We start from the raw sequence: 23,641 nt of genomic DNA on the forward strand, positions 1-23,641 counted from the left end.
AGCTGCCATTCCCTTCTCCCTACTCTCAGCTCTGTCTGACCTAACATGGGGCAAACACTAACACTGTTGAGCTTGCAGGCAATGCTAACTATGTCTCCCTGAGATCTGTAGTCACTTCCTTTGTCTTGGAAGGTGGATTCTTCTGGATTTTCTCCTGTTTTGCATTAGTGACTCCTTTTATTTCCTGCACTCTTTCACTATTGCTGAAGTCTAAGCTGTAGACAGTAAGTGTAGAGCTGTTGAGTGTGTGAAGCCTTTTATAGCGCTGTATGCTTCCTATGCAGCACAGCAATAAGAGTTCCTTCTGCACGGCAAACAGCATTGGAATTACTTTTGTTGGATTCTTTTGTAACAGGCTGGCACTTGTAAATGTTTCATGACCACCTTACTCCAGAAATCGTGTTTAAGCAGAACTGTTCTCTTGCTGTTTTTCCCAAAGACAGCAAGGAATAAGGAGGAAAAAGCTCCAGGGATGAGAGAATTGTCATAGTTTGCTTTGTAGGGAAAGCCCATAGGAGAGATAACAGATTCATTCATTTTTGTCGTCTCAAGAAGTGCATGGTGTAAAGACAGGTGTCTTTTGATCAGTGTGCCTCAATAATGCTCTAGGAGAGTATTCCTTGTCAGTTCCTGTAGCCTGGGAGCTTCTTCGTGCTGGGGATCAAAGGAATCTGTTGTTTACATGATAAATAGGGAATCTGTGCTCCAAGTAGGGGAACACGTATTGAAATGCACACCAGTGTCATAGGAACCAGAGCTGAATTTTGCTTGTGCAAAAGCAATGACCCCATGCCACTTCTTTTGACTTTAAGGTTGTCATGTTCTTCTAGTTCCCATTTACTTCTGAGCTCAGATCACTGGGAATGGGGAGGGGACCAAATGCTATCCTGGGAACTGTCCTGCTTTCCTTCTCTATCTCACCCTGAGTTGTTAATCCTGTATTGCTATTTCATGCATCTCAACACTCTGTCTCCGCTTTCCCCTGTGCAGAGAGAAGGCTTGTGCATGACTGAGGATGACTCCGTAGACATCGAGAACGAGAATGGCAACCGCTTTGAAGAATACGAATGGTGTGGGCAGAAGAGGATACGGGCCACTACTCTCCTGGAGGGAGGATTTCGAGGTGCGCCGATGTTTTGAGTCTCTTGTAAATCATTCTGCTGTGGTAGGTGACTGTTGCTTGTTGTTAAAGGGGAGGACATGGAAGTTCTCTCACAAAGAATGGGACCTTAACCCTTTGCAAGAATGTAAAGTAATTTCAGCTTTCTGCCCCTCTGGAATGATAAGATTCAAAAATTGTGCAAGTCCTGAGCAAACGCATGGTATTATTTCTTGCTCAGGAAGAAAGTGGTTAAAGAGGGGAATGGGTAGAATGGGGAGATTATTTGGGGAAAATAGATTCTTATATGTTATACCTAGTAAGATATACGTGGAAATATGTGAAGAGACGGAAATAGAAATGAAATTGTAAAAATTCCCAGCCTGGAGTGACGAAAACTGGTGTACCAGCCTCTGGTGATGTATTGAAGGTGACAGCTAAGTCGCTTTAGCACCTGCATAAAATATTAAAGGCCCGGTTGTGCATTTATCACTCCATCCCTTTTAAGGTTGATAAATGAGAATCCAGAAACCTGCTCTGCACCTCCAGCACTGCAAGCCCTTAGGGCTCCCAGACAAACACATTTTATTTTTCCTCCTTCTTCTGCTCCTTCCCCAGTGACGGGGAAATCAGTTACTGAGGAGAGAGTGAGTTATGGCAAAATTTGACCTCTCATGAGCTTTATTGGTGAATGTAATTTTAGCTAGAAACCTGGCCCCTCTCTTACACTCAGCCTTTTGGCCTTAAGGAGGAGGATTTACTAAACTGTTCTTTGGCACAAACCTCTGGCACTAAGGAGAGTCTCACAAGCAATCCACGTAGTGCATACCTAATGAGGGGAGGAATGCTGGCTCCCTCCGTTCAATAAAGAGGGTGGGATGTAATCTCTTCCTATATCAGCTTGGATTTTAATTTAAAATATCTCAAGGGGAAAGGCTGCTAAGTAAGGGACTTGGTCTTAAAAGCCAGTTGTGTGCTCAGTGGAACCTGGCACTCCTGATCTGCTCTTACCTTCCTCTGAAATTATATCATATTAGAGCAGGTATCAGGAGCACAGAGCTGAAGGAACAGCCTCTACTGATTTTTAAAGCCTATCCATCGAAGCTCATGTTGTTTGCTTTCTGTGGCTGTGGCCTTCATTTTTGTTACTTCTTTCTGGCATGGACAGTTGAATGATACTGGGTAGCGGTCTGATGAGACCATGCACGGCCTTAGATTTTTCTTCAGCACAGTTATTACGGTCAGTAGCAGAGAAGCATGGGATGCCTGTGTGCTTTTGTCTCTACTAGTCCCGATGAGACAGGATACTCAGTTAATTCCTGATACACCATGCACATACAGAGTGTACTCATGCACTCTGTGCACCAAACAGCTGAGTTTTAGAAGAGAGCGCAATCTTCCACTTTCTTTGGCTAAAGCATTTTGCTGTGCTCACCTGGATACTATTCCCAGTTGTGTCTGAATTAATTCACTGAAGTATGGCCTGAAGTTTTCATACTGCTTCAGTCAGGATGCTCTTCATACGAGGCTCCAGGTTGACAAAGTGTGTGTAATTGATAGGGTTAGGCTGTATAAATGCAGAGGGTTTACTCCTTGATACTTTTTATTTAAACTGGAATTCTCAAGTGTGTTAGTTTGCATTAAATAAGTCAACTACTTTCCTCCACCACCAAAGATTAAACAGATTGTAACAGCAGTCATGGCTGCAACCTTCTCTTCTTGCTGGCTGTATGTGAATCTCTTAATCTGACGTACGGAAATAGCTTTGCTTCCATTGAGAATTATGAGGTCTGTCTCTTCTTTCCTTACTGAGATCTGCATGACACGGTCAACAGCGTTTAGTTATGTGGACCGATCCAGTAAAGTATCAGCAAACTGGAAGAGGTGAGCATGGGCAAATCCTCTGTAATTGCCCTGATGGGAAGGAGTTTTAGTTTAGACTCCTGCTCTTGGTGCAGGATGCTATGCTCTAGACAGGATACTATTTAACACCAACTTTCTGCCTAATGTTTTGGGATGGCTAGATGATATCTGCAGGGTACCTGCCTACCCTATGCGAGAAGTTTCCATAAAATGTGGGAAACCAAAGCAAAGCTGGAAAGCTCCCCTAGTTAGCTGATTGAATTTCTTTTTAAGGAAGTTATACTTTTCCCTTTAGTGATTCTCCTGTTTTCTCTGGTCTCTGTTGGTCAGACCTGCTTTGTGCACTCTCAGGTGAAGCTAAGCTGACTGTCCTTTTCCTTTCTCAGCCAGTGTTGGTTCTTCTTCCCATGTTCTAGGGACAGAGTCCCTATTGTACAACCTTGAAGCACAACACGGTGTTCTAGAGATGCTCTCCAGTGCTTAAACCTGCTTTGTCTGGAGTTAGCAAGGCCCTCATTAACCCTTGTCACTCGAGGCTTCGTGTTTGGCTCTGTTCCCTTTGCTGAAAAGTAGCAGTGATGTGGAAATCAAAGGCCTTTTATAATGCCAGACAGCTTTTGCCAGGCTGCAGGGATGTCAGGGACGTCTAAAGAGTTGACATGGGGAAATACATAAAACCAGAGGGGAGAATAGACATCCATGTGTCTCATCAGTTTTGGTTTTAATGGTGTGTTGCTGGGAGGAGATGTCACAGCTGGGCAGTGAGTGGAGCAGGGTGCTGTGGCCAGCGTGTATTGCATGAGTTGGCTCAGACCGTGGGCAGTGTTACAGAAGCAGCTCAAACTTAATACAGGTTCCTGGCTGCCTATTCTTATCATCTTTGGTTAATGGGCAAGTTTATGTGCCTCTCAAGGTCAGGAAAGCTTTGCTGAAAGATCCTGTCAGTTTTTTCAGGTGAGGAAAGGCTGGGAAATCTTTTTTTTTTTTTCTTTTTTCCTTGAAAGCAGGTCAGGGACAGTAACAGCCCAGCTCAGATTTTCTGGAAGATGGTCTAATACTTGAGAGCAATCACAGGCTGAAAGCCTCACTTGTGTGGTTCCCAGGATGAAGCTTTCTTGCTTCCAAAGCTGCTGCAGGGAAGATCTGCTCCTATTACCTGAGGAGCTGTCTTAGGAAGTCCAGCACAGCCGAAGTACTCCTTGCTTGCCATGGTTCAGTGTACTTGACACAGCAGTTGGAAAGAAAAGGAGATAGCAGCAACTAGAAATACAACCTAGGTGAGAAGTGCTGAGATTAGTATGTTGTCTCTTAAGCAGTTGGGCTTGGTGATGGCATTTGGTCAGGAGTTATTTAGTACTTCTAGAGGTTCTCCTGGCTTTGCAAAGCATCATCTGCTATTGCTTCATGTGCTTACCTCAGACTGGATCCGTGCAGAGTATAAATGAAGATTGTTGGCAGTCAGATAGGATTTGAAATGGTTTTGTTTCAGCAGAGGTTCTGTTTGAAGCAGGAATTCATAGTTGGAGAGGTTTCTTTCTTTTGTTGGAGATGAGTGCAGAAGGCTACCAGCATGAAATACCTACTGCTATTTTAATCAAGCTTTTGCTTCAAAATGTAAAGCCATACAGAAGTATTAATAAAATATTTCCCAATCTCACAACTGTCACAAGAGTGAAATTTCTTTTGAAATTCCTGAACTATCTGTCCCCACGTCCCTGGATCATCCCTCTCTGATGGTCTTTGTTACAGGAGATTATTTCGTGCAATCTTTGTCTAATGAGTTTCTCTGTTTAGGAAGCCAACGAGGCTTCACAAGTGAAAGCATCAAGTGGCTCCCTCTCTGATGGGTTTTTTTTTTTTTTTACCACTCAACGTATTTGTAGCAATTCTTCTGTTCCTCTCCAGAATGGATGCACGTTACCCTCAGTGTTTACACTGTAAGGTTATCCCTTTAAAGATTTCCTGAGGGAAGTTCAAAAGGGTTTTTTTTCTTTGAAAGATTCACTGTCTCTTTTTGTGTGTATGTCTCTTACTTGAAAGAAGGAAAAAGGAGGGGGGGAGTGAAAAAAAGTGCTTTATCTGAAAAGAATCGCATCAGCTTCGTGCTGATAGAAGCTGCTGTCATCTCTTAAACGGCTTAGCACAGTCAAAAGGCAAGAGGACTTAAAACAGTGTCTTACACAGGGATCGATGGGTGGAACACATAACTCGTAACTGAAAAAAAAAAAAAAAGCACGGGGGGAGAGATAACGGTAATGATTGCATTGAGGGAAGCTTGAGGGAGGCTTGTTCTTTGTAACACAGCTTCAAAGGTGTCTGGGCCGATGCCTGAGCAAACTGTCCTGTGAAGTCGTGCCTCTGTAGGGCTGGGAGCAGGGGATGCTTGCACCCTTCTGTTCCTCAGCAGATGGGACAAAGTAGATGAGTAAACACCAGGTTAGGAGCTCCCTTCTGCTGCCTTGTGCTCCGTGAGGGGTTCTTCCCACTCCATCTCCGGCCGCTCTCTGGAAGGGGCTGTCCGGGAGGGAGCTGCTGGGGCTGGCGGGGGGACAGGATGTCAGTTTATCGATCGCACCTCAGTCAGGAGAGCTGCAGGCGCAGCGCTCTGAGCACGAGCGGCAGCGTGCTTAATGTGATTGAAAGGCAGTTAAAATGGCGGTGACCTTTTCAGGGGGAATTAGATTGCCTGCCAAGAGTGGTTAGAGGGAGTGATAACGCCAGCTTGAGGAAGCTGTCCAGTCTGCTTCAAAGGGAGGGAGACAGCGACAGGGAACGCAAGCTAGTAGCAAGTACCATTTAAAGCACGAACCACGCGGTCTGATGGAACAGAGATTGCTGTCCTCTTTAGATATGAAAAGATTGAAGAATTGTAGCTAAGTTCTCTCCACCCACACCATCCTCCTCTCTTCCATCTTCCCTCAGGCAAAGCTTTCCTCTGGACATGGAAGCAAGATAGTCACCGTTGCTTTTGGGGGTTTCTTCAGCAGGTTAGTTTCACAGAAGAGAGAAAGACTTAGAAAGTATTGATGGTAAACAGGGAATTTTCAGGGATGGATGCCTTCTAAGAAAGATTGCTGTGATGACAACTGATGGATTGTGAATGCTTCTGAAGATGAATTGAGGATTGCTTGACTCAAGCTTCTCTTTGGCAGAATCATTAAGTTTGTAAAAGACCCCTAAGATCATCTAGTCCAACTGTCTCCATGCTGCTCTGCTCCCAGGCTAGCAAAGGGCTTGTTATCTATTTGTTAATGTCTTAAGCAAGAAAAAAGAGCAGCATCAGTTAATGCGTAAGAAGAGAGACTTGGTAGGGCTTTATAAGCTGTAACCAAATGTAGTTATCCCAGGGTACTCATTTGCATTGAATCTCATGTTGTGTACAATTAGGGCAGCTGTGTAGAAAGTGAGACTATATTAAAATGTGTGAAAGTTTACAGCAGATGGCTGCAGTCCCACAGCCAGCTTTATCTCTGCAGAATCAGATGTACATTGGTTTGAGTAGCAAATGGTGTAGACTGGCCTTCTTCCTCCATAAGTTAGTTGTCCAAGCAAGCTCTATGGCAATAGTTACCTGTTCCTCCATTTGTTTTCTTTCTAAAGACCTGTAACATTAGAAGCACGTTCACAAGTGTGAAGTCCTGTCCTCAGAATATAAGTAGATGCTCTTCAGTTTTCCTGCCACAGCAGAAGGTTTTGGTGAGCACAGTGACCTTTGTCTGGTAACTACCAGGGCAGGAAGCTCCAAATAGAAGAGGAAAACTGAGCTGTGCTGCTAAGTGCAATATAACAATCATCAAACTCTTCCAACAAAATACTGCCTCTTTCTTACACGTGCAGGGAAACTGAAGCATGAGGAAACAACTTCTCTAATGCTGTAAAGATAGTGGCAGAAGAGCTTGATACAGCTAAAGCCCATTAGTAGCCAGATGTGCCTTCTTTTTCAGATAAGATACAATGGGGCATGCAGGAAAGCTTCTGTAGATGGGGGGGTTTTCCATTTTTCTATGTGATGAGCTTCACGTGGCATTTAGGAATCATACCAATAAGAAGTTATAAACTGATACACTCAAATTCAGCAAAGGAATTTGAGCTTCTCCTACAAGACCGTGTGGGAAATAAAATGTCATTGGTGTACTTGGGCCTTTTTGGAAGACTGATTGAGTAACCAGAATCATCATCTCCATTTCTATGGGATGAGTCAGAATTCATTCATTTTTGCCCTGTCATTCTGAAGCAGACTTCAACTTGGATGCAGAGGAGTCTGTGCTGAGAGTATGGGGAGTCTTTGCAGTAATGAAATTCTTAATCTTCCTCCTACTTAGCAAGAACTCAGTTCATTGCCTTTCTCTGTTACATTTCCAGCAGAGCTTTCTTCATGGCTTAGTCTGTAAGGTGAATGCAGTACTGCATCTACACATCTGAATGTCCTTCCCACCCCCTCCTTGTTGGCAATTTTGCTTTCCTATGTTCAGCTTTCTACCTTCTGCTGGCCACTTCTACCTGTTGTAAGCTTTGAAGTGGGTGAGATGTGTAAATCTGATGTTTCTCAAGTGCTTATTTTATGCCTTAACCTCTCTTTAGAGGGCTGCTTGGTCCCAGAACGCTTGTATGCCTTACCTCAGCCCTAGTGTAAAATGGTGGTAATCCTGGTAATCCTCTCGTTGCTGAAGGACAGCATTTTGTACTTGTCTGATGAAGTAGCCCAAGCATTTCTTCATGTTGCCATCTCTCCTTTGAGAGGAAGTACTTCTCTGTAAGGTAATACTTGAGCTAAAAATGCTACGGATCTGTTTGCGTAGTCCTGTAGCCCGTGTGATTCTTATACATACCTGACCATAGCTTGTAATGATGTGTAGAATTTGAAGGATTCTGTGACTAATAAATATCTCTTAGGCACTGTGTTGTATATTGATGTCAGGCTGACTTTGGTCAGTAGAACAAACAGGTGAGAATAATCTGATTTGAAATTAAAAAAGGAAATCCTGCCTTACCTAGAAAGACCATCAATACCACCATGTAACTGTTGCTCAATATTGTGTATGTTTAAAGTTCACATAACGCTTCAAGCAACTGGTTTCATCATTTTGGAATACCATGTGATTAACAGGACTCAGCAAAGTAAAAATCGCATTAACTTAGGGGGAAAAAAAAAAGAAAAAAGAAATCAGTGCTTATAGACACTAAAAGTCGTGATTGTTGATACTGCATTTTCATTAACTTTAACGCATGCAAAAATCTGAGAACCTAATTTTTGTGCTCAAACTGCCAGAACGCATTAGCTGAGAGGAGCACAATCAACTAAATCTCTTGCTGTTTGATTTATGTAACAGCAACAGTCATCCTGACCAGAAAAAGAGTTGCTGTGGGAAGAAGGGAAATTCTCTCCATTTGACGGCAGTATGTATATCACTTGAGGGGGGAAGGGATGTCTGTCATCCAGCAACAGAGAAAGGAGAAAAAAATTAATTAAAAAGAAAACAGAAAAAGCAGTTGTAAACCCCTGAAAATTGGCAGGGGGAGTAAGGGAGCAGGTAGAACACCTGAAACTACTCCATTTTTTGAAATTGACTGGATTTCAAGTTGACAGCATCCCCTTAAACTTCAATTTTCCTAGGTTTCAGACATGCGGTGTAAGACCTTCCAGTCCCATCTGCTGTTCTTGCTTAGCTGCTCTCTCCAATCCATTTTTCTAGTGGTCTGTCTGCTTCGGTTTTGAAAGTCCAAGGCTTGAAGACAGCCATTTGATAATTTTTATGTTTTCTCCCCAAGCGTCTGCAGTTTTGCCAGAACTGCAACCTTCTTCTGGGAGCCTCGGGTCAAACTTCAGCCCTGAGCACCGCACTGCTGATTGACGTGATTTTAATAGCATTTTAGAATACAGTTGTTAAGTCAGGGGCAGTGAGATTTTTCTAAAGGAAAAAAGAGCACGGGTCTCAATGGCTTTAAACAGCTCCTGTCTCCACATGTCTCTTCTTACACTCGGTGGTGAAACGCATTATCGAGTAGCGCCCGGAAAGTGGCTAACTGCGTTTGACACACGCCAACTCCCTGCCTCCACACTGGATAATTGCATTGTCAACTGTTCAGCAAAGTGGCAGGTGACACTGCAGCCGGATTGATTGTCCTAGCATGGAGGCTCCGAAGACTGTCAGCTACCCAATCGATAGAGTTTACACAAGGCACCGTGACTGCATCTGTAACTAATTTCAGTTTGGAACTGGCGGGGTGCAGCGGGCCCTGTTTCCTGGCCGGTTGCACTCGTTTGCTCGCATCCTGGAAAGTTGCTTTCCCGCTGAAAGCATGGCTTTATTTCTTGTTTTGGAGCTGGGAGTGAAGAAATCGATGATGTGTTTTGTGGTTTCAGAGTTGAGGGCATTGCAGCACACGGCTAACTAGCAGCTCCAGTTTTCCGATCAATAGGCTGATCAATTGATTAAATTAACACTGATTTTTCTTTCTTCTTTCCAGCCTGGAAAAGAATTAGTTTGGGGGAAGAGCGCGTGGGCTCGGCCTGTGAAATTTTGTTTCTTTCCCCATCTTTCCCTGGCAAGTGGAATCTCTGTGCTCATCGTTATTTGAAACAAACTGCGCTGAGCTGGCAGGGCCCTCTGTAAGCCAGGGTGCTACTCCAGCTGCGCGCCAGCCTTGCTGCTTCATGCTCGGCTGCCTTAGAAAAGTCATCCCGCGAGCTCTGCCGTGCTGCTGTATTATTGGCAAAGTTGCGACATTCCTGTGATCCCTGTCAGTGGTGCTTATTGATCCGGCGATGTGAATCTGCTTAGCGATTCAAGATTACTTTAATTCTCCCTCTTCCTTTTTTGTTTGTTTCCACCCTCTCCCCGGGGGAACAAAAGCTTTCAGATCCACCTTTCTCCGGCTTTGAAAAACGAGTGGCTGCAAAGGCTGTGGCTGTTGCTGCCGCTTTTGTGCTTCAGCTGTGGGTTTTGAAGAGCAGCCTTTGAGATCGACGTGAGATTGTTCTCACCTTCGAGATTCATGCTGGTGCGGTGCTCGGGGAGGCGGCTTTGCAGGAGGTGCCACACCAGATCAGATCTTTGCATCCCCATCTATAGGCACGATCTGTACCTGGGAGGTATAGAAGAAACCTACCCCTAGACAGCTCCCCAGTGCCTCTTCCCCGAGCCTCGCAGCAGCTGGCTCTTACCCTTACCCACGGAGCTTGCCTGCCCTTTGTTCGGCGCATTGCTGCAAAATGATGTTAATGGTCATAAAATTATATGGCCCTTTCTTTAAAGGCAGCTGTTCCTCTGATCTGTGAGCAAAAACTGTTGTAAGCATCCGCGATGCTGCTGAGCCGCTGGCTCTCTGGCAGCTTGTTTGTGCTGCCGTGGGAGCTAACAGACGGCCTCCAATTGATGCATCTGCTATTTCAGGTGTACGCTGTAATGACACAGGCGGGTGTCAGTTTTTCAGGTAAATCATCGTTTTGCTTGAAATGGATCTCACTCCTGAGAAATGAAACCCTTGTCCTGCAAGCAGCTTTTCATGGCTTCCAAATGTCATTTTTCCTGCAACAGGCTGTGAAAGTCACTAGGAGAAGTGTTCTGTCCCTGTTTGTGTTAGGAAAGATGGGGGAACAATTTGACTGTCCAAAAATATGGCTGGGGAAGTGATATGAATGTGGAGAAGGGCTGAGGTTGGCCTCATTCTCCATCTCGCTCTTGCTTTCAAGAACCCCTGATGGCTTTTTCTTTCTTCCCAAACGCCTTTTAAAACAAAACAGCATCCGTGCCATCTTGTCCTCTTAGTGCTAGTTTGGGATACTTCAGCAGCTGATGAAATAAACCCAGTTTAGAGCCATTCTCGGGAAGTGTGTGTGAGGCCTGGCCGTGTGTCTGCATAAACTACTTTTATTGCCCTCATTGTTTTTACTCTGCAAGAAGCCAACGAGTGACATTTCGTTAAGAAAATAGAGTGAACGTGCTAGAAGGGGAGGTTGTGCAGAAAGGGGTTACTGCAAGGAGTATAATTAGCGAGGGCTGCAGTTCTGAGATTTATGGGAGACTTTTTCTCTTTCCTGAACATGTGCAAATTACCTGTGAGCAGAATGAATGCCTCTTCCCAGCCAGTACAGGCCCCAATAGAGCTGCGTGCTGAGATGGATTTCGATTTAGACCTGCTTACAGAAATTTTTCTTTAAATCCAGAATTTTGTGTGTTACCCATATTGATAGGAAGCTTTCATTTCTGAGAGCCAAGCCCAAGTTATTCCTATAAGTTTAATCTTCATCATGAGCAGCATCAAGTAGCTGCTGTCACAACAGCAGTGTGGCTAATACTACTAGTAACACTTTAATTTTGTTCCTTGATTGTGTTTGGTGTGATGGCATTGGGGACCAGCTGTTCTCTGTGCATTTATTGACCATGCTGCCCAGGTAGGAGCTGAGGAGCACGGTCGGCCTGTGTTTTCCCTGCTGTGCTGATGAAATTTGGCTGAGAGATCTGGGTCTGCACTGGTCTGGTTGTCCCACCTTTCTGCTCCCTTGTCTGCCAGTCTCTATGTGAGCATTAGAAACAGCAGTGCCAACACCTGAAGCAGCATATGTTGTCACTGCAACCATCTGCTGCCGAGCGTGATGGAGAAAAGGAGGGACTTGAATGTGAGGCCCTTTTATCTGCTCTGTTCTGTGAATCTGTTTATATATATCATGTTAATGACTCTCTATCTGAGCCAGAGCTGCCATTCAGTGAAGATATGTTGAGATGACCTGTCATCGGGGGGATTGCACAAAGGAGCTGCGATTTGAGGAGTGGTGCAGAGGTCAGGGAGGATGCTTAGGCAAAGGGGACAGCTTAGGAGAAAACAAAGTGCTCTGAAAACTTAGAAAAGGGGAAGAAAAGAATTTCTGATGAGATTTATCGCAGCCATTATTAATTTGTACATGGAAGGAAGTGGGAAGTGTTTCCCTGTCTCCTTCAAGCTCAGCTGATTCCTATAGCCTGTCAGTGCCTGCAGCCTGGCGGTGGTGAAGAGGCATGTATGTCCTGCTTTTCAGAGCTCGGCCTCTGTATTTCAGAAACATTTCTGTTTCTGTAGATCACCTAAAATTTTCAGAAACCAACTTGAATCGGAGCTTGGGTGGATTGCTCCAAGGCCAGCCCAAGCAAAGCTGTGTACACAGTGCCGGAGGGCAGCGGGCGCTCTAGGTAAGTGATCTTGATAGGTACACTCTGATTGATGGGGGAGTTTGTCTCCCAAACTGTCACAGGGTTTATAGAGGTGCCACTCAATACCAGTGCTGGAATTGCTTGTCAGAGCACCTGGCTGCAAGAGCAATGGGGATTGGAGACAGAGCTGTAACTTTGTTTTTTCTCTGCTTAATGGCCCCAGCGCCTGACCTGCCTGCTCACTCCTGTTTGTCTGGACCTTAAGGAGGCAGCAGGGATTAAGGCTGTCAGAGCATGGTGGTGCTTTCGCATCAGGAGGCTAATTGTGTCGGGGATGGCAGCACATGACTAGTGGTTGCCTCCTGCCAAATGCACAGCGAGAACAAAAAAAATTCTTCAACAAGATGTAAAAGAGTTTGTGCTCTGGTTTAATCTGTAAGTAGCATTTTCAAATTCACGTGTGGAATTATGTTCTTGAGGCTTTAAGTGACCCTCTGTGTAAGATTCGCAGCTGTTCCTATGAATAACAGCCTCGGGATCACATCTCCTGTGAATTCCTGGGTCAGGCTTGCAACTTAACATTCAGTTGTTGGATTTCACTTTATTAACACATTAGGATAAAGTTCTGGTCTTGAGCATTGACCTCTGGATAGCGGCGTTGGTTTTAGCAGTGTGCTCTAGGCAGCTCTGCGGATGCAGTGAATTACTGCGTGTCCTTCGGTAGCAAAGCCCTGCTGAGGAACCAGGGGCATGCTGCTGGATTGCAAATCACCCAGGTGTGGTGGCTGGGGGTCTTCTGGAAGCTCCCCATCTTATGGGGTCTGAAACAGTGCTGTTACAGAGCTGGCTTGTTCTGCTCAGTGCCCTCTGTGCTCCATTTCGCATTTTCCTCACTTCTGGATGGTACTGTGAAGCTGTCAGCATGAGCTAAAGTTCTGAGCCCTCTTTACACTTGGGCTGAGTTACTGAGAAGCAGGTGTGATCCTATCAGGCCTTTCTTGCATTTAGTGGCCCTCTTAATCCATTTATAACAGCACTTGTCCAGAAATCTGTTTTGAATGAGCCTGAGATGAATGAATAATGTCAAGCAGTTCAGACGTCAAATATTTGAACAGCTGTGTGGGTGTTTTCACTGGCTTTGTGCATGGAAGCAACCTCAGGAAGTTAGGCAAGGAGAGTCGGGTTGAAGCTGTGGCACCAAACCCCAACTCATCAGAACTGGCCTCAGGATCCATCCCTGCTGCAGGCGAAGGCATCAGAATGAGTGGCCTGCCACCAGCCCTCCTGCAGGAGATGCTGGACCGAGCTTGGCATCCTCCTCTTTCACATTCTCAACGTGGTAGTACTGGGATTTATAGACTTTTAGATTTGCACTGGAATCATATTTTGTCATTTCCCTGCCACCCCCCCCCCCTTTTTTTTTAGACAACCTTTGAAGTATTAACTGATAGCACGACTAAACTGAAAATCTTTCCTTGGTACAGAGCTTATTTTGTTTAGTGTACAGTTTCTGGATTAGTTTGTTGGGTTTATTTTTACCATGCTGCAATGAATTACACTTACTTAAAAAAAAAAAAAAAACACTTCAAAAAAATAGTCCATATTTGGTGTAGAGCTCAAAGTTGGATCACCTTATTGTGACTTCTTTTAGGCGTTGGTTTGGGAGTCCTTGTTCTATCAGAAGGCAAAATTAGCCCTATTTCTACAGCTCGGTTTAGTCTGTAAACTACTCTGTTATGTTCTTCTCCCTATGTGCATCTGTTATCTTAACATGTCTTGTCCAAACCCTTCCCCTATACATTCCTGTGTACAGTAGGAAAGATAGCACCCTGTTGGGAATGCAGTCATTTCTACTGTAGAGCTAGATTTAGCAAAAGATCTGTGAAGTATTACCATTACGGGCTTAAAAGGGATTTTCTTAAGTGCAAAGGTTTTGAGAGCAAGGACACTGGGATTCTGAAGTCAAGGTGCCTTCATATTTGTAAATTGTTTCACAGTAAGCAGATCTTCTTTTCTTAAGCTCTAACCATAAACCACTAGTCAGCTTAAGTCACTTGGGAACAAAATTGATAGAAAGATGCACGATTTCTGAGTGCTTGGCATTCTTTCAGGGAGAGACATGCAGGGAGTAGTCTCTGTTAGATTCACTCTTTTGGACCCCTTTCCCTCCCAGCAGGCTCCAAGTATTCATTATCTGGCTAACATTCAGATCACCTCTGGGACAGGCCAAGTCACAGCTCTAGCTTTACATGATTTGTGTTTCCCACAGCTACAAAAGAAAAATGAAGACCTGTATGTCCGAAGTTTATGGCCTTTGAGAAGTGATGGGCTAAAGCAATGCCAGGTGCAGGGGATGGTGTTACTGCAGGTTAAATGCCATGCCTGTAAATTACTGCCCCATCACCCCCTGCGACTTCTCAGGCAGCTTTGAAAGACTATCCAGCTTCTTTGACAGGTCTCTCTTAGTACTCTAAATCTTCTCCCAAACACTGTGATGAACTGAAGGTTTCAAGATTTACTAGATGAGCCATTGCAGCAATAGGAGGCAGCTCATGACATATGTTGGCTGGCAGTGTGTGGCCACTACACTTATAAAGGCTCTGATGGAAGGAGGCTGCCCTGGTGTCACTGCAGAGCTGACCTACGAGCACCTCTTGCACTACCTGACACACAGGGTGGATGTGCATTGTCGATGCTAGTAGCGTTGCTTCTGCTGGAAATTAAGGCTGGCAATTACTTTCAAGTAAAAGGTAGTTTATGCTTCTAGGAAAGGTTAGTCTTAAAATCGTTGTCATGCTACGGTTATCCCTCGTTAAGGACCTTCTTTATATGCAGGGAAGAGAAATATCAAATCCATATAAACAAATTTTATTGGAGGCTTAATGAATCAGTGAAAGCATCCATTCCTAGAGAGCGACAGTAAAGGGCTCTGTCTGCATGGTGTCCTTGGAAATGAGACCTTCGCCTTGCCCTGTTCTCTGCACAGATGCAGACTTAGGAATACAGCTCGCTCCTCTCAGCTGGGAAAGTACAAGTCTGCTGCTGATCACGTGAGATTGTGGGAGCCCAGCTCAAGCCATCATATCACTTGAAAAGCTGACTTAGGTTCTGATAACATCATCTTTCTTCAGAGATGCACCTCATGTTCACTATTCCTACATTAATGATCTGCACTTCTGTCTTCTGCACTTAGAACTAGATTGGCAATGCAGAAATCTACCATCTTTGGGACATTCGTGCAAAGCCAAGGCCACCTCTACCTTTCTTGTTGGGTGTCAGCAGGTAGGATGTGCTTGAAGGCCTGGTCACAGACTTGGGTCAGCACCCATCTGTTTGTTCCCCATCCTTTGCCCTCCACCTCGTGCCTACATCTGTCCCAGGAGAGTGGGATGGTAAGTGAAGGAGCGTGCTGGAGGCAGCCAGAGTGAGCAGAATTAGGTCTGTATGGTTTATGTCCCGAGACAACTTAAATCTGCTATAGAATTGAATGCAGATAAGGACCTTGCACTACCCTAGTAGCAGGAGATCTTTGTTGAATTTTTCAATTGCATGGGAGAGAGCACGTCCAGTGTTAGATCACATAGAGGATAAATATAAGGGTTTCCCTCCTATTACTAAACTTCAGGTAGTAAATAGGAAGTGAAGATCCATCTTCTATAGGTGCTTGCATTCAGTTAAAAGAAACCTGATTACAACCAGCTATAGCACAGTCAACAAAATGCTTTGGAACCAAAATAAATCTATATACTGCTAGAAGGAGGTACTTCTTGCACAGCTGGAACTGTTTCCTCTTGCTTGGGACTGGGCTTGTGCCTGATCAACTCTTGTTAGAAGTACAGGACTCCTGTTAATTCGTACTAGAACTTGCTCATGTAGGAAGTGTTCATGAGGGGCTGCTAATGACTGAAGCCTGATGTTTAAGAAAAGCAAACCTGCTTCTAAGAAAACATTTTAAATAATAATAATAATAAAAAAACCTGAATGCATTGTTTGCTTATTTGTTTTAAATGGTGATACCTTCTGTGAGCCTGTTCAGAGTAAAGGATGACTTGCAGACTGGTGCTGTCCCCCTGTCCTTAGAAGATCTCCTTTGCTTGGTCTCCACTTCAAAAGCTCACCAGCACATTCTGTTGTTTTATTTCCCAGGTTCTGGGTTCATCATGTGCAGCGGCAAAGAGAATCCAGACAGCGACGCTGACCTGGATGTGGATGGGGACGACACACTTGAATACGGGAAACCACAGTATCGTTTTTGAAAGGCTTATAACTGAGAGGGAACCTAGAGATCCATCTTCAGTTAGTCCTTATGTAGCACTGCTGTGGGTAGTGTTAGGCAGTGTGTCCAGCTGTACTAGAAAGGGTATCACTTCTCCGAGTTACCACATTACTTGAGCTAGTAGGGATTCTCAGTTTCCTCCCTGTGAGGTCCTTGTATACATGCTGAACTATTTCAGTTCTCGTTGGTGAAGTCTGTATGAGATGTTGAAGGAAATCAAAACTACTGTTTCCCCAATTTGTATTTCATAAGTGATACTAATTGTAATACTCTTGTCTCTGTCCAGGCATCTTCCATATAGATAGCTTTTCCTACTCTGTGGTTAGAAATGTAGTTTATTTTCCACAAGATGTTTGTTTGATTTCAGGGGCTTTGTGCAGTGAATATTTCAAGCATTATTCACCTGCAGCTATAACTGCAAGAATAAGTTTTTATTCCTTTTGTTAGACACTGCCACTTCATTAAGGGCAGTTTTCTGGAACTCCAGCTGGGAGCCAGACTCTTCAGAGACAGCTCCAGAACTTCTGCCCTACAGCAGCTGTGCAGCCATCAAGGAGGACTTCCCACAAGGATATTAGGCAGACGTTGACATAGCTGTGTTGAGAGGGAATATAAATCTATAGAATTAGATTGTGTTCAGATCTGCACCGGTCTTTAACACCAAAGCATCTAGCTTTAGCTGGTACTTCAAACAGAAATAATAGAGTTATGCAAATTTCACTTTTAGAGATTGAGGAATTGGTTTTCCTCTTCTGAAAAGCTGTGGTGTCTTGTTGCTGTCTAATGACTTGTCTGTATCTTTCCACCTAAAACAAAACTGTTATCCAGAATCTAAAAGCAAGCCTCTCCATGGATACCAGCTGCTGTTCCTTTGAGGTGTTCGTTTCTGATTGATGTGAATTTGTTCTGTATCCCAGATAGTGTCCCAACCACCTCAGAATTCTTTCCATTGTCTGCAGCAAGGCTGTATGTTTCTTAACTCCTTGTGCTCAGGTACACAGAGGCAGACGTTATCCCTTGCACTGGAGAAGAGCCAGGTGAAGCCAAAGAGAGGGAGGCGCTCCGAGGTGCTGTTTTAAAGTAAGTGCTGTGCCTTTCTGATCTGCTTTTGTTGCTTCTGGGGAATCTCAACTTGTGGAAGGTATCTGTTTGACCAAAGGACCACCATAAGGGAGTCTTACAAAGAACCACTGTATAACAGGTGGGTCTCCATTTCTATCTGTGCAGCCTCATAAATCTTCCCTGCACACACTCCCCTACCTTAACCACTACACTGCCCAGCCAATGCTATCTTCTCCCTGAGCAGTCCTCGACAAAGGGTGGATTCTGGCCATGGGGAACCTGTGCTTTGTTCAGGGCTTTGTGCACAGCTTGCCACGTATACAAGATCTGAAACTTGTTCAGTGTATTAGGAGACTGGCACCTAAGGTATGATTTCATTGCATCGTATTTGTGTTGCAGGGTATACAGATTAATTCTGCATGCAGGTCTGGGCAGAATGTGTGCTCTGCCCACAAGCATATGTCAAGAATGTAGGCAGACAGCGTTCAGGGCACTTGGGGAAGCATTTCAGGCAAGTAAAATGAGTCTTAACAGAGAGCTAGGATTGCTTTCTAAGCCCTCTGCCCTGCATAAAGCAGGGCTTAAATTACCCCTCTGTCTCTTTTGCAGAGTGATCCTGTGAGGTCAAGGTTGAAGTGATTGATAGAGCAGTGAAATGAAGTTTTCTTACTGCTTAGTCTGTCACAAACACTAGTTCAAAATTAGGTTCCACTCCATAGAAGTGTGTATTTGCCACACTGGATCCAAACCATTGATCCATTCAGTACTTTGCAAACTGTGCTAGACCACAGGCGTGCCTCAAAGATGCTAAAGCTCCTTCACAGCTAAGGAAAAGAAGTGTTGTAACAAGAAGATATCAGAGTGTCCCTTATTAGTGGCTGTGGACATTTAACACTTACGTGAGACCACTGAGGATGTGAGATGTGGAAACCTAGTTCCTTCATGTGACTTGCACCTAAGATGTTTTGCTGTCTGTGTGAAGTCTTTCCACATCTCTGTAAAGCAGAATGGATAACATTGCTTGTAAAAGCACTTTGAAATTTGGGCAACTTTCTGTAGAAATGCAGTAAATTAGCTGATGCCCTGAAGCATAAGCCTGTGTTACCTTTTGAGCGCAACTGTCACAGCTCATAGAGCTGAAATGTTATACAGCCACAAGTATACAGGCTCCTGGGAAGATTCCTTTCTCTTACTGCCTCTGTTACTGGCTTGCAAATGAATGGATGGGGCCAGGAGTGGTCTGCACTTCAATGCTGTCGTTCTTCAAATGGGAAAATGGGAAGGATGGGGCTTGTGATGGCATACAGTTAGTTCTAAAGCAAGAAGCTATTGCAGCATGGAGGATTTCTGTTCACTGGTAGGGTTTTCATCTTTGAAGCTGGGTATTCGAGAACGAGCTTTAGGTCACAGGTGCTATTTGATTCCTGAGCCTTCAGTCAGCATCACAACCCTCATGTGATTCAGCAGAGGTCACAGCTAGAAGAGCAGGTTGGGAGTTCACTGGTGGAGATGTGGGCTAACACAAAAACACCTCCTGCAGCAAGCCAGCAGCTCACATTTGATGCTTAGACTGATAGTTAGAAGAGTTGGGAGAGATGTATTTGGATTGGTGGGCGGAAGGACTGGCTTTTCCCAAGCAGCAAAATCTTCCACGTTCAACCTTTAACATTCTGCCCTTTTCTCTTTTAGTGGTGGCACACCCAGTACTCGAATAACGCCGGAGTTTTCTAAATGGGCCAGCGATGGTGAGTGTTAAGCATGTCAATAATTCATCTGTTAGCTACAGGAGGGCAGATAGATATTCCATATCTTCTGATTACCAGTAATTAGGAAAATGATAGGTACAGGTGCTCTTGTGCAGTACCAGCAGATGTGTGTGCAATCTATTATGTTGTTTTTTTTTAATTTATAGCACAGTGAACTGTAGTCAGTGAATTTGGGGAAGTTTCCAAAAATGGAACTGTAAGTGTTATGGTGATAGAGACAGGGTTGGATTGACTTGCTGTCTTGTCGCTAAAAGACAAACTATTATATCACAGAGGGAGCCATTAGAGCTTGACTGTAATGTTGTTGTTCAGCTGTTAGGAGTTTAAACTATATAGGCACCTGTTGCTTTTTTTTCCCCTCAGCTGCTTATCATCCTCGCATCTTTAAAGGGGGTATGCTGGAGGTTCTGGGATCTATGCCGCCTTGTGACTTGTTGTGGAGACTCCAGAGCAAGCGAGTGAATGTGAAATTTTAATTCACATTATTAGTAATTCAAATTATTTGGAAGCTCGTATGATTAATTGAGGGGTGGAGGGTTAAACCTATTCAGCTGTTGCTTTGTTTTATTTAATGCCAGCAGCACTGGAAGTGTAAGCAGCAACCCAGTGGAAATATGAGAATAATAAAACCTGGCGCTTTCCAGCTGTAGATGCCAAATCCATTTCCAGAGCTGGGCAGTGCAATTCTAGCTCCCTTAGGAAGGGAGCTGAAGCTCAGCGACCTGAAGAGACTTGTCCCAATGATTCTGTTTCCTGTTCTGTTACAGCAATGCTCTGGGCTTTTGATTCCCAGCCTTTAAAGTACCTACAAGACATAACAGACTGTCAGTGGAAGAGGGGGTTGGGTAGGAGCAGTTTTGCCAAAGGCATGATGATTAAATGAAGAACATAAGATATCTATCGCAGGCATTTGCTTCTGTGGGGTAGGCAATCACATCTGTTTTCTTTGATGTAGACTCACTCGCTCGTAGGTGCGTTCAGCTTCAGTAACTGCAGCAACAGCAGTGATGAGGAAGCAGCTCTGATGGTGCTTGCTATGAGCTCTGTTTCCTTCATACCTTTTACATGAAGCAGTGGTGCTGAACCTGCAGCCCAGGGACTGGCCCCAGGGTGGTTCATATGGCTTGTTTCTGACTGTTAGCTTTCCTGGAGGCTCACACCCCTTCAGTGTTGGGAGGAGCCATGGGACTGCTGGTTGAGAAGAGAGCCACGAGCAGACTGTTCTGTCATACTACTTACTGGCATATATTTTTCTTCCTGTCTGTGTCTGAACAGTCTTGGAAAAAGGGAGAAGTTGAGAGCAGAGTCTGGGCTGGATACGTTTGCTCTATAGTCACCTTTCTGGAAGTGCTTTTTGGTACAACAGCTGCATCAAACCTTTCTGAATTAAATCCTGGCTTGAACAGCTGGCACATCTGCAAGGGTAGTCAGTTTGTAGTGAAAAGATGGTGTGTATTGTACCTTCAGCCTAACTTATGGAACTGTGCTATGCAGGGAGAGGGCCTCCCTGCCAGACAGGGATATGTGGTATTGGTCTCCTCTCTTGAAAAGTTGACATGAAAATGTCTCACCGGAGTCCTCTGCTTCTGAAACTGTAACTCAGACTATTTCATCTCAGTGATAAAAAATGTCCTGTTCTGTTACTAATTTGTCTGTTCTTCCCTCAACAGAAATGCCCTCAACGAGTAATGGTGAAAGCAGTAAACAGGAAACCATGCAGAAGACCTGTAAGAACAGTGACATTGAAAAGTGAGTGTAAAGTGGATAGCTTTTATTTCTTCTTGGTTTAAGAACAACGGAGTCCATTGACTGTCATTTATCTCTGTTTTTGAGGGCAGTCCATTGTCTCTGTTCTGTCTTTTCTAATGTACTTGCATGTACCACCCTGCATCTTTCCAACAAGGGGGAACCCAGCAGTCCCATAACTTGGCAGGAGCCTCACTGAGAGAATTAAGATCCAGATTATATCTCTGTATGGTTACTAACAAAAATATTTCTCAGTCTCTATGTTTATTCTACCTACAGCCCTTCCAGTCAAATCAGAAATTTGATTCTGTGTTTGAATGTTCAATAATGCAGGTGCCCCAATCATTTCCTTTCCTTTCCTTCTCTGCTAGCTGAATATCCTCCAGCATAGGAGAGAAAAAAATGCTTTTTTTCTGCACTTTGTGATTGAGTAACAACCTCCCTCCTCAGCTTATTCCCACAAGCTGCTCAGGAGGTGTCCTGCTTAGGCAGCATTTGGCAGTCCACGCATACAACTGCAGGCTGTCCACTGTTGCCATGGGCTGTTCCTGAAATAAAATGTTGTCCCAGCATCAAGTGAGAGGCAAAGCAGCTTGGATGAAATGGAAGACATGAGTAAAAGCAGGTTTTAAAAAGGGATTATTTACATTTTGGGGCTAGATATATTGATAATTTAGGATGGGGAAAAAACTGAAGTTGAAATGAAGACTTTAAAGAAAGTTATTCTTTAATGTAGTTAATTAACTTCTTGCCCTGGTCCTGATGCAAAAACTTGTGTCACTTGCACATTGTCGGGTGCCTCATAGTTCAGGAAGCCTGGCAAAGCTTTTGTTCACAATCAGGAGTTATAGCTGAGGAAATTCCCTGCTGCAGAAGAAGCTTTAACAGTGCTTTGCAGTCTTGGCACTTTACTTTTTGCAAGACAATTTTTTGGCATATCCCAAACATGGGCTGTGTGCTGTTTGATACTTGGTGAGCAGACTTTGGCCAAAGACCATACAGCAGGAGAGCTCACAGGTCAATACTGAGGCAGTGTTGCCCTTAGAGCGAGCCTGGCTACTGTACATGTCCTGGTGGCCAGGACTCAAGAATACACACATCCCATTTGCCCTGATCTGTCAGCCTCTGTCTCAGACACTGCTCCAGGCCTCCTGCCTGTCAGACTAGCAGCCCTCCACCCTCCCAGATCTACTTCTATTGAAAATCTTTAAACTGCAGGAGCTGAAAGGATTTGACATTTTCCAGAACACTTGAGCTCAAGTGATAAAATTGACATAGCTTTAATAATCTGATCAAAGAGGCTTTAGCTAGCACCTTTTAAAGGATCCCAGAATCCTTTCCAAACAACACTTGTGCCAGCTCTGCTGTGAAGTAGAGGGGTGTGCGTGTGCGTGTGTGTGTGTGCGTGTGTGTGTGTGTGCGTGTGTGTGTGTGTGCGTGTGTGTGTGTGTGCGTGTGTGTGTGTGCGCGTGTGTGTGTGTGCGCGTGTGTGTGTGTGCGCGTGTGTGTGTGTGCGCGTGTGTGTGTGTGCGCGTGTGTGTGTGTGCGCGTGTGTGTGTGTGCGCGTGTGTGTGTGTGCGTGTGTGTGTGTGTGCGTGTGTGTGTATTTGTGTGTGTGTGTATTTGTGTGTGTGTGTGTGTGTATATATGCACACAATGCCTTGTTCCACAATAACCTTGTCCTGCTGAAGCTTCAATGCCGCAGAAGGTGCAAAAGGTCAGCAAAACCCAATAGAAATTACAGGAAGGACCTCTGTGTCTTGCTGAGTCTTTCCAATAATGCTGATTTTTAAAGAACCAGGGAGGGCTTTTTATTTAAGGCCCTTTATTTCACTGAGGTTCAGAAAGCAAGATGGTGTTTCAGGTGGAGAATTCCTAACTGCTGTTTTTTGTTGTTGTTTTGTTGGGTTTTTGTTTTTTGGTTGGTTTTTTTTTTTTTTTTTTTGCTCCTTTCCTTTGAGATTTGTGTGTGATAAATAGTTTCTGCCCTGCCATTTAAGAAGTCTGAATGCTCTGTGTGCTTGTCTATGTAGAGGGGTTCTGTTAAATTAATTGATAACAGGGATCAGAGCTAGAAGCCTGAGGAGGGGGGGGGAAGGGTTTCATACTGTCTGTCTGTTTCCCACTCTACTGCTGAGCCATGATATATGGCGACCCAACCCAACAGGCTAAATTGATTCATCTCTAGTTCCTGTTTCTTAATCTGGACCTAAATTGGTTTCATTTTTCTTGTATTGGGTGGCACTTGCAGGAAGTTTTCAGCAGCATTGCTTTACGCTGTTGCTTGTAACTTTAATTTTTGCTTTTAGACCTGAACATTGCTGATAGGCACGTTAAGCACTGTGTAGCATCTGATGGGCATTCTTTAAAGCATTGGGAAGCACGTGGCTTACCACCTGTGTCAGCCATGCCCTCTGTTCAGGCAGTGGCAAATAGAGTTAGCAGTGATCTGCATATCGATCCTTCCTTCTTATGGGTGATGTTCCTTCCCCCTCCCCTCTTCCAAAAATACATCTAGGCGAGGAGAGCAGAGTTTCTCTGATAGGTCAGCACTGAGAAATGGAGCTCATCTGTGTTAGCTCTGAACTTTGAGTGGCAGCCATGTGCTGGGCACTCTCCTTCTCAGCACTGCAGGCTCAGATAATCTCATCTCTATGCCAATGGAAGGTGTCTGGACAGCACCACCGGGTGCTTTGTGCTG

The 23,641-nt window shown here is 44.4% G+C and overlaps 1 protein-coding gene across 7 annotated transcripts in view; it reads left to right on the top strand.

Moving 5' to 3' along the window:
* The window catches only part of RNF220 (ring finger protein 220), a 164,856-nt gene that overhangs the window by 119,933 nt on the left and 21,282 nt on the right, over window positions 1-23,641 (top strand). For all 7 annotated transcript variants that reach the window (XM_090146571.1, XM_090146574.1, XM_031601170.2 and 4 more), the window contains 5 exons: window positions 991-1,123; window positions 16,237-16,333; window positions 17,360-17,446; window positions 19,118-19,173; window positions 20,865-20,943. In XM_090146571.1, the coding sequence (XP_090002697.1) occupies window positions 991-1,123; window positions 16,237-16,333; window positions 17,360-17,446; window positions 19,118-19,173; window positions 20,865-20,943 (452 nt within the window). The remainder of the gene's footprint in view (window positions 1-990; window positions 1,124-16,236; window positions 16,334-17,359; window positions 17,447-19,117; window positions 19,174-20,864; window positions 20,944-23,641) is intronic.

This window comes from Phasianus colchicus, chromosome 9 (genome assembly GCF_987193195.1).
Source record: "Phasianus colchicus chromosome 9, bPhaCol1.hap1.1, whole genome shotgun sequence".
Classification (NCBI taxonomy): Eukaryota; Metazoa; Chordata; class Aves; order Galliformes; family Phasianidae; genus Phasianus; species Phasianus colchicus.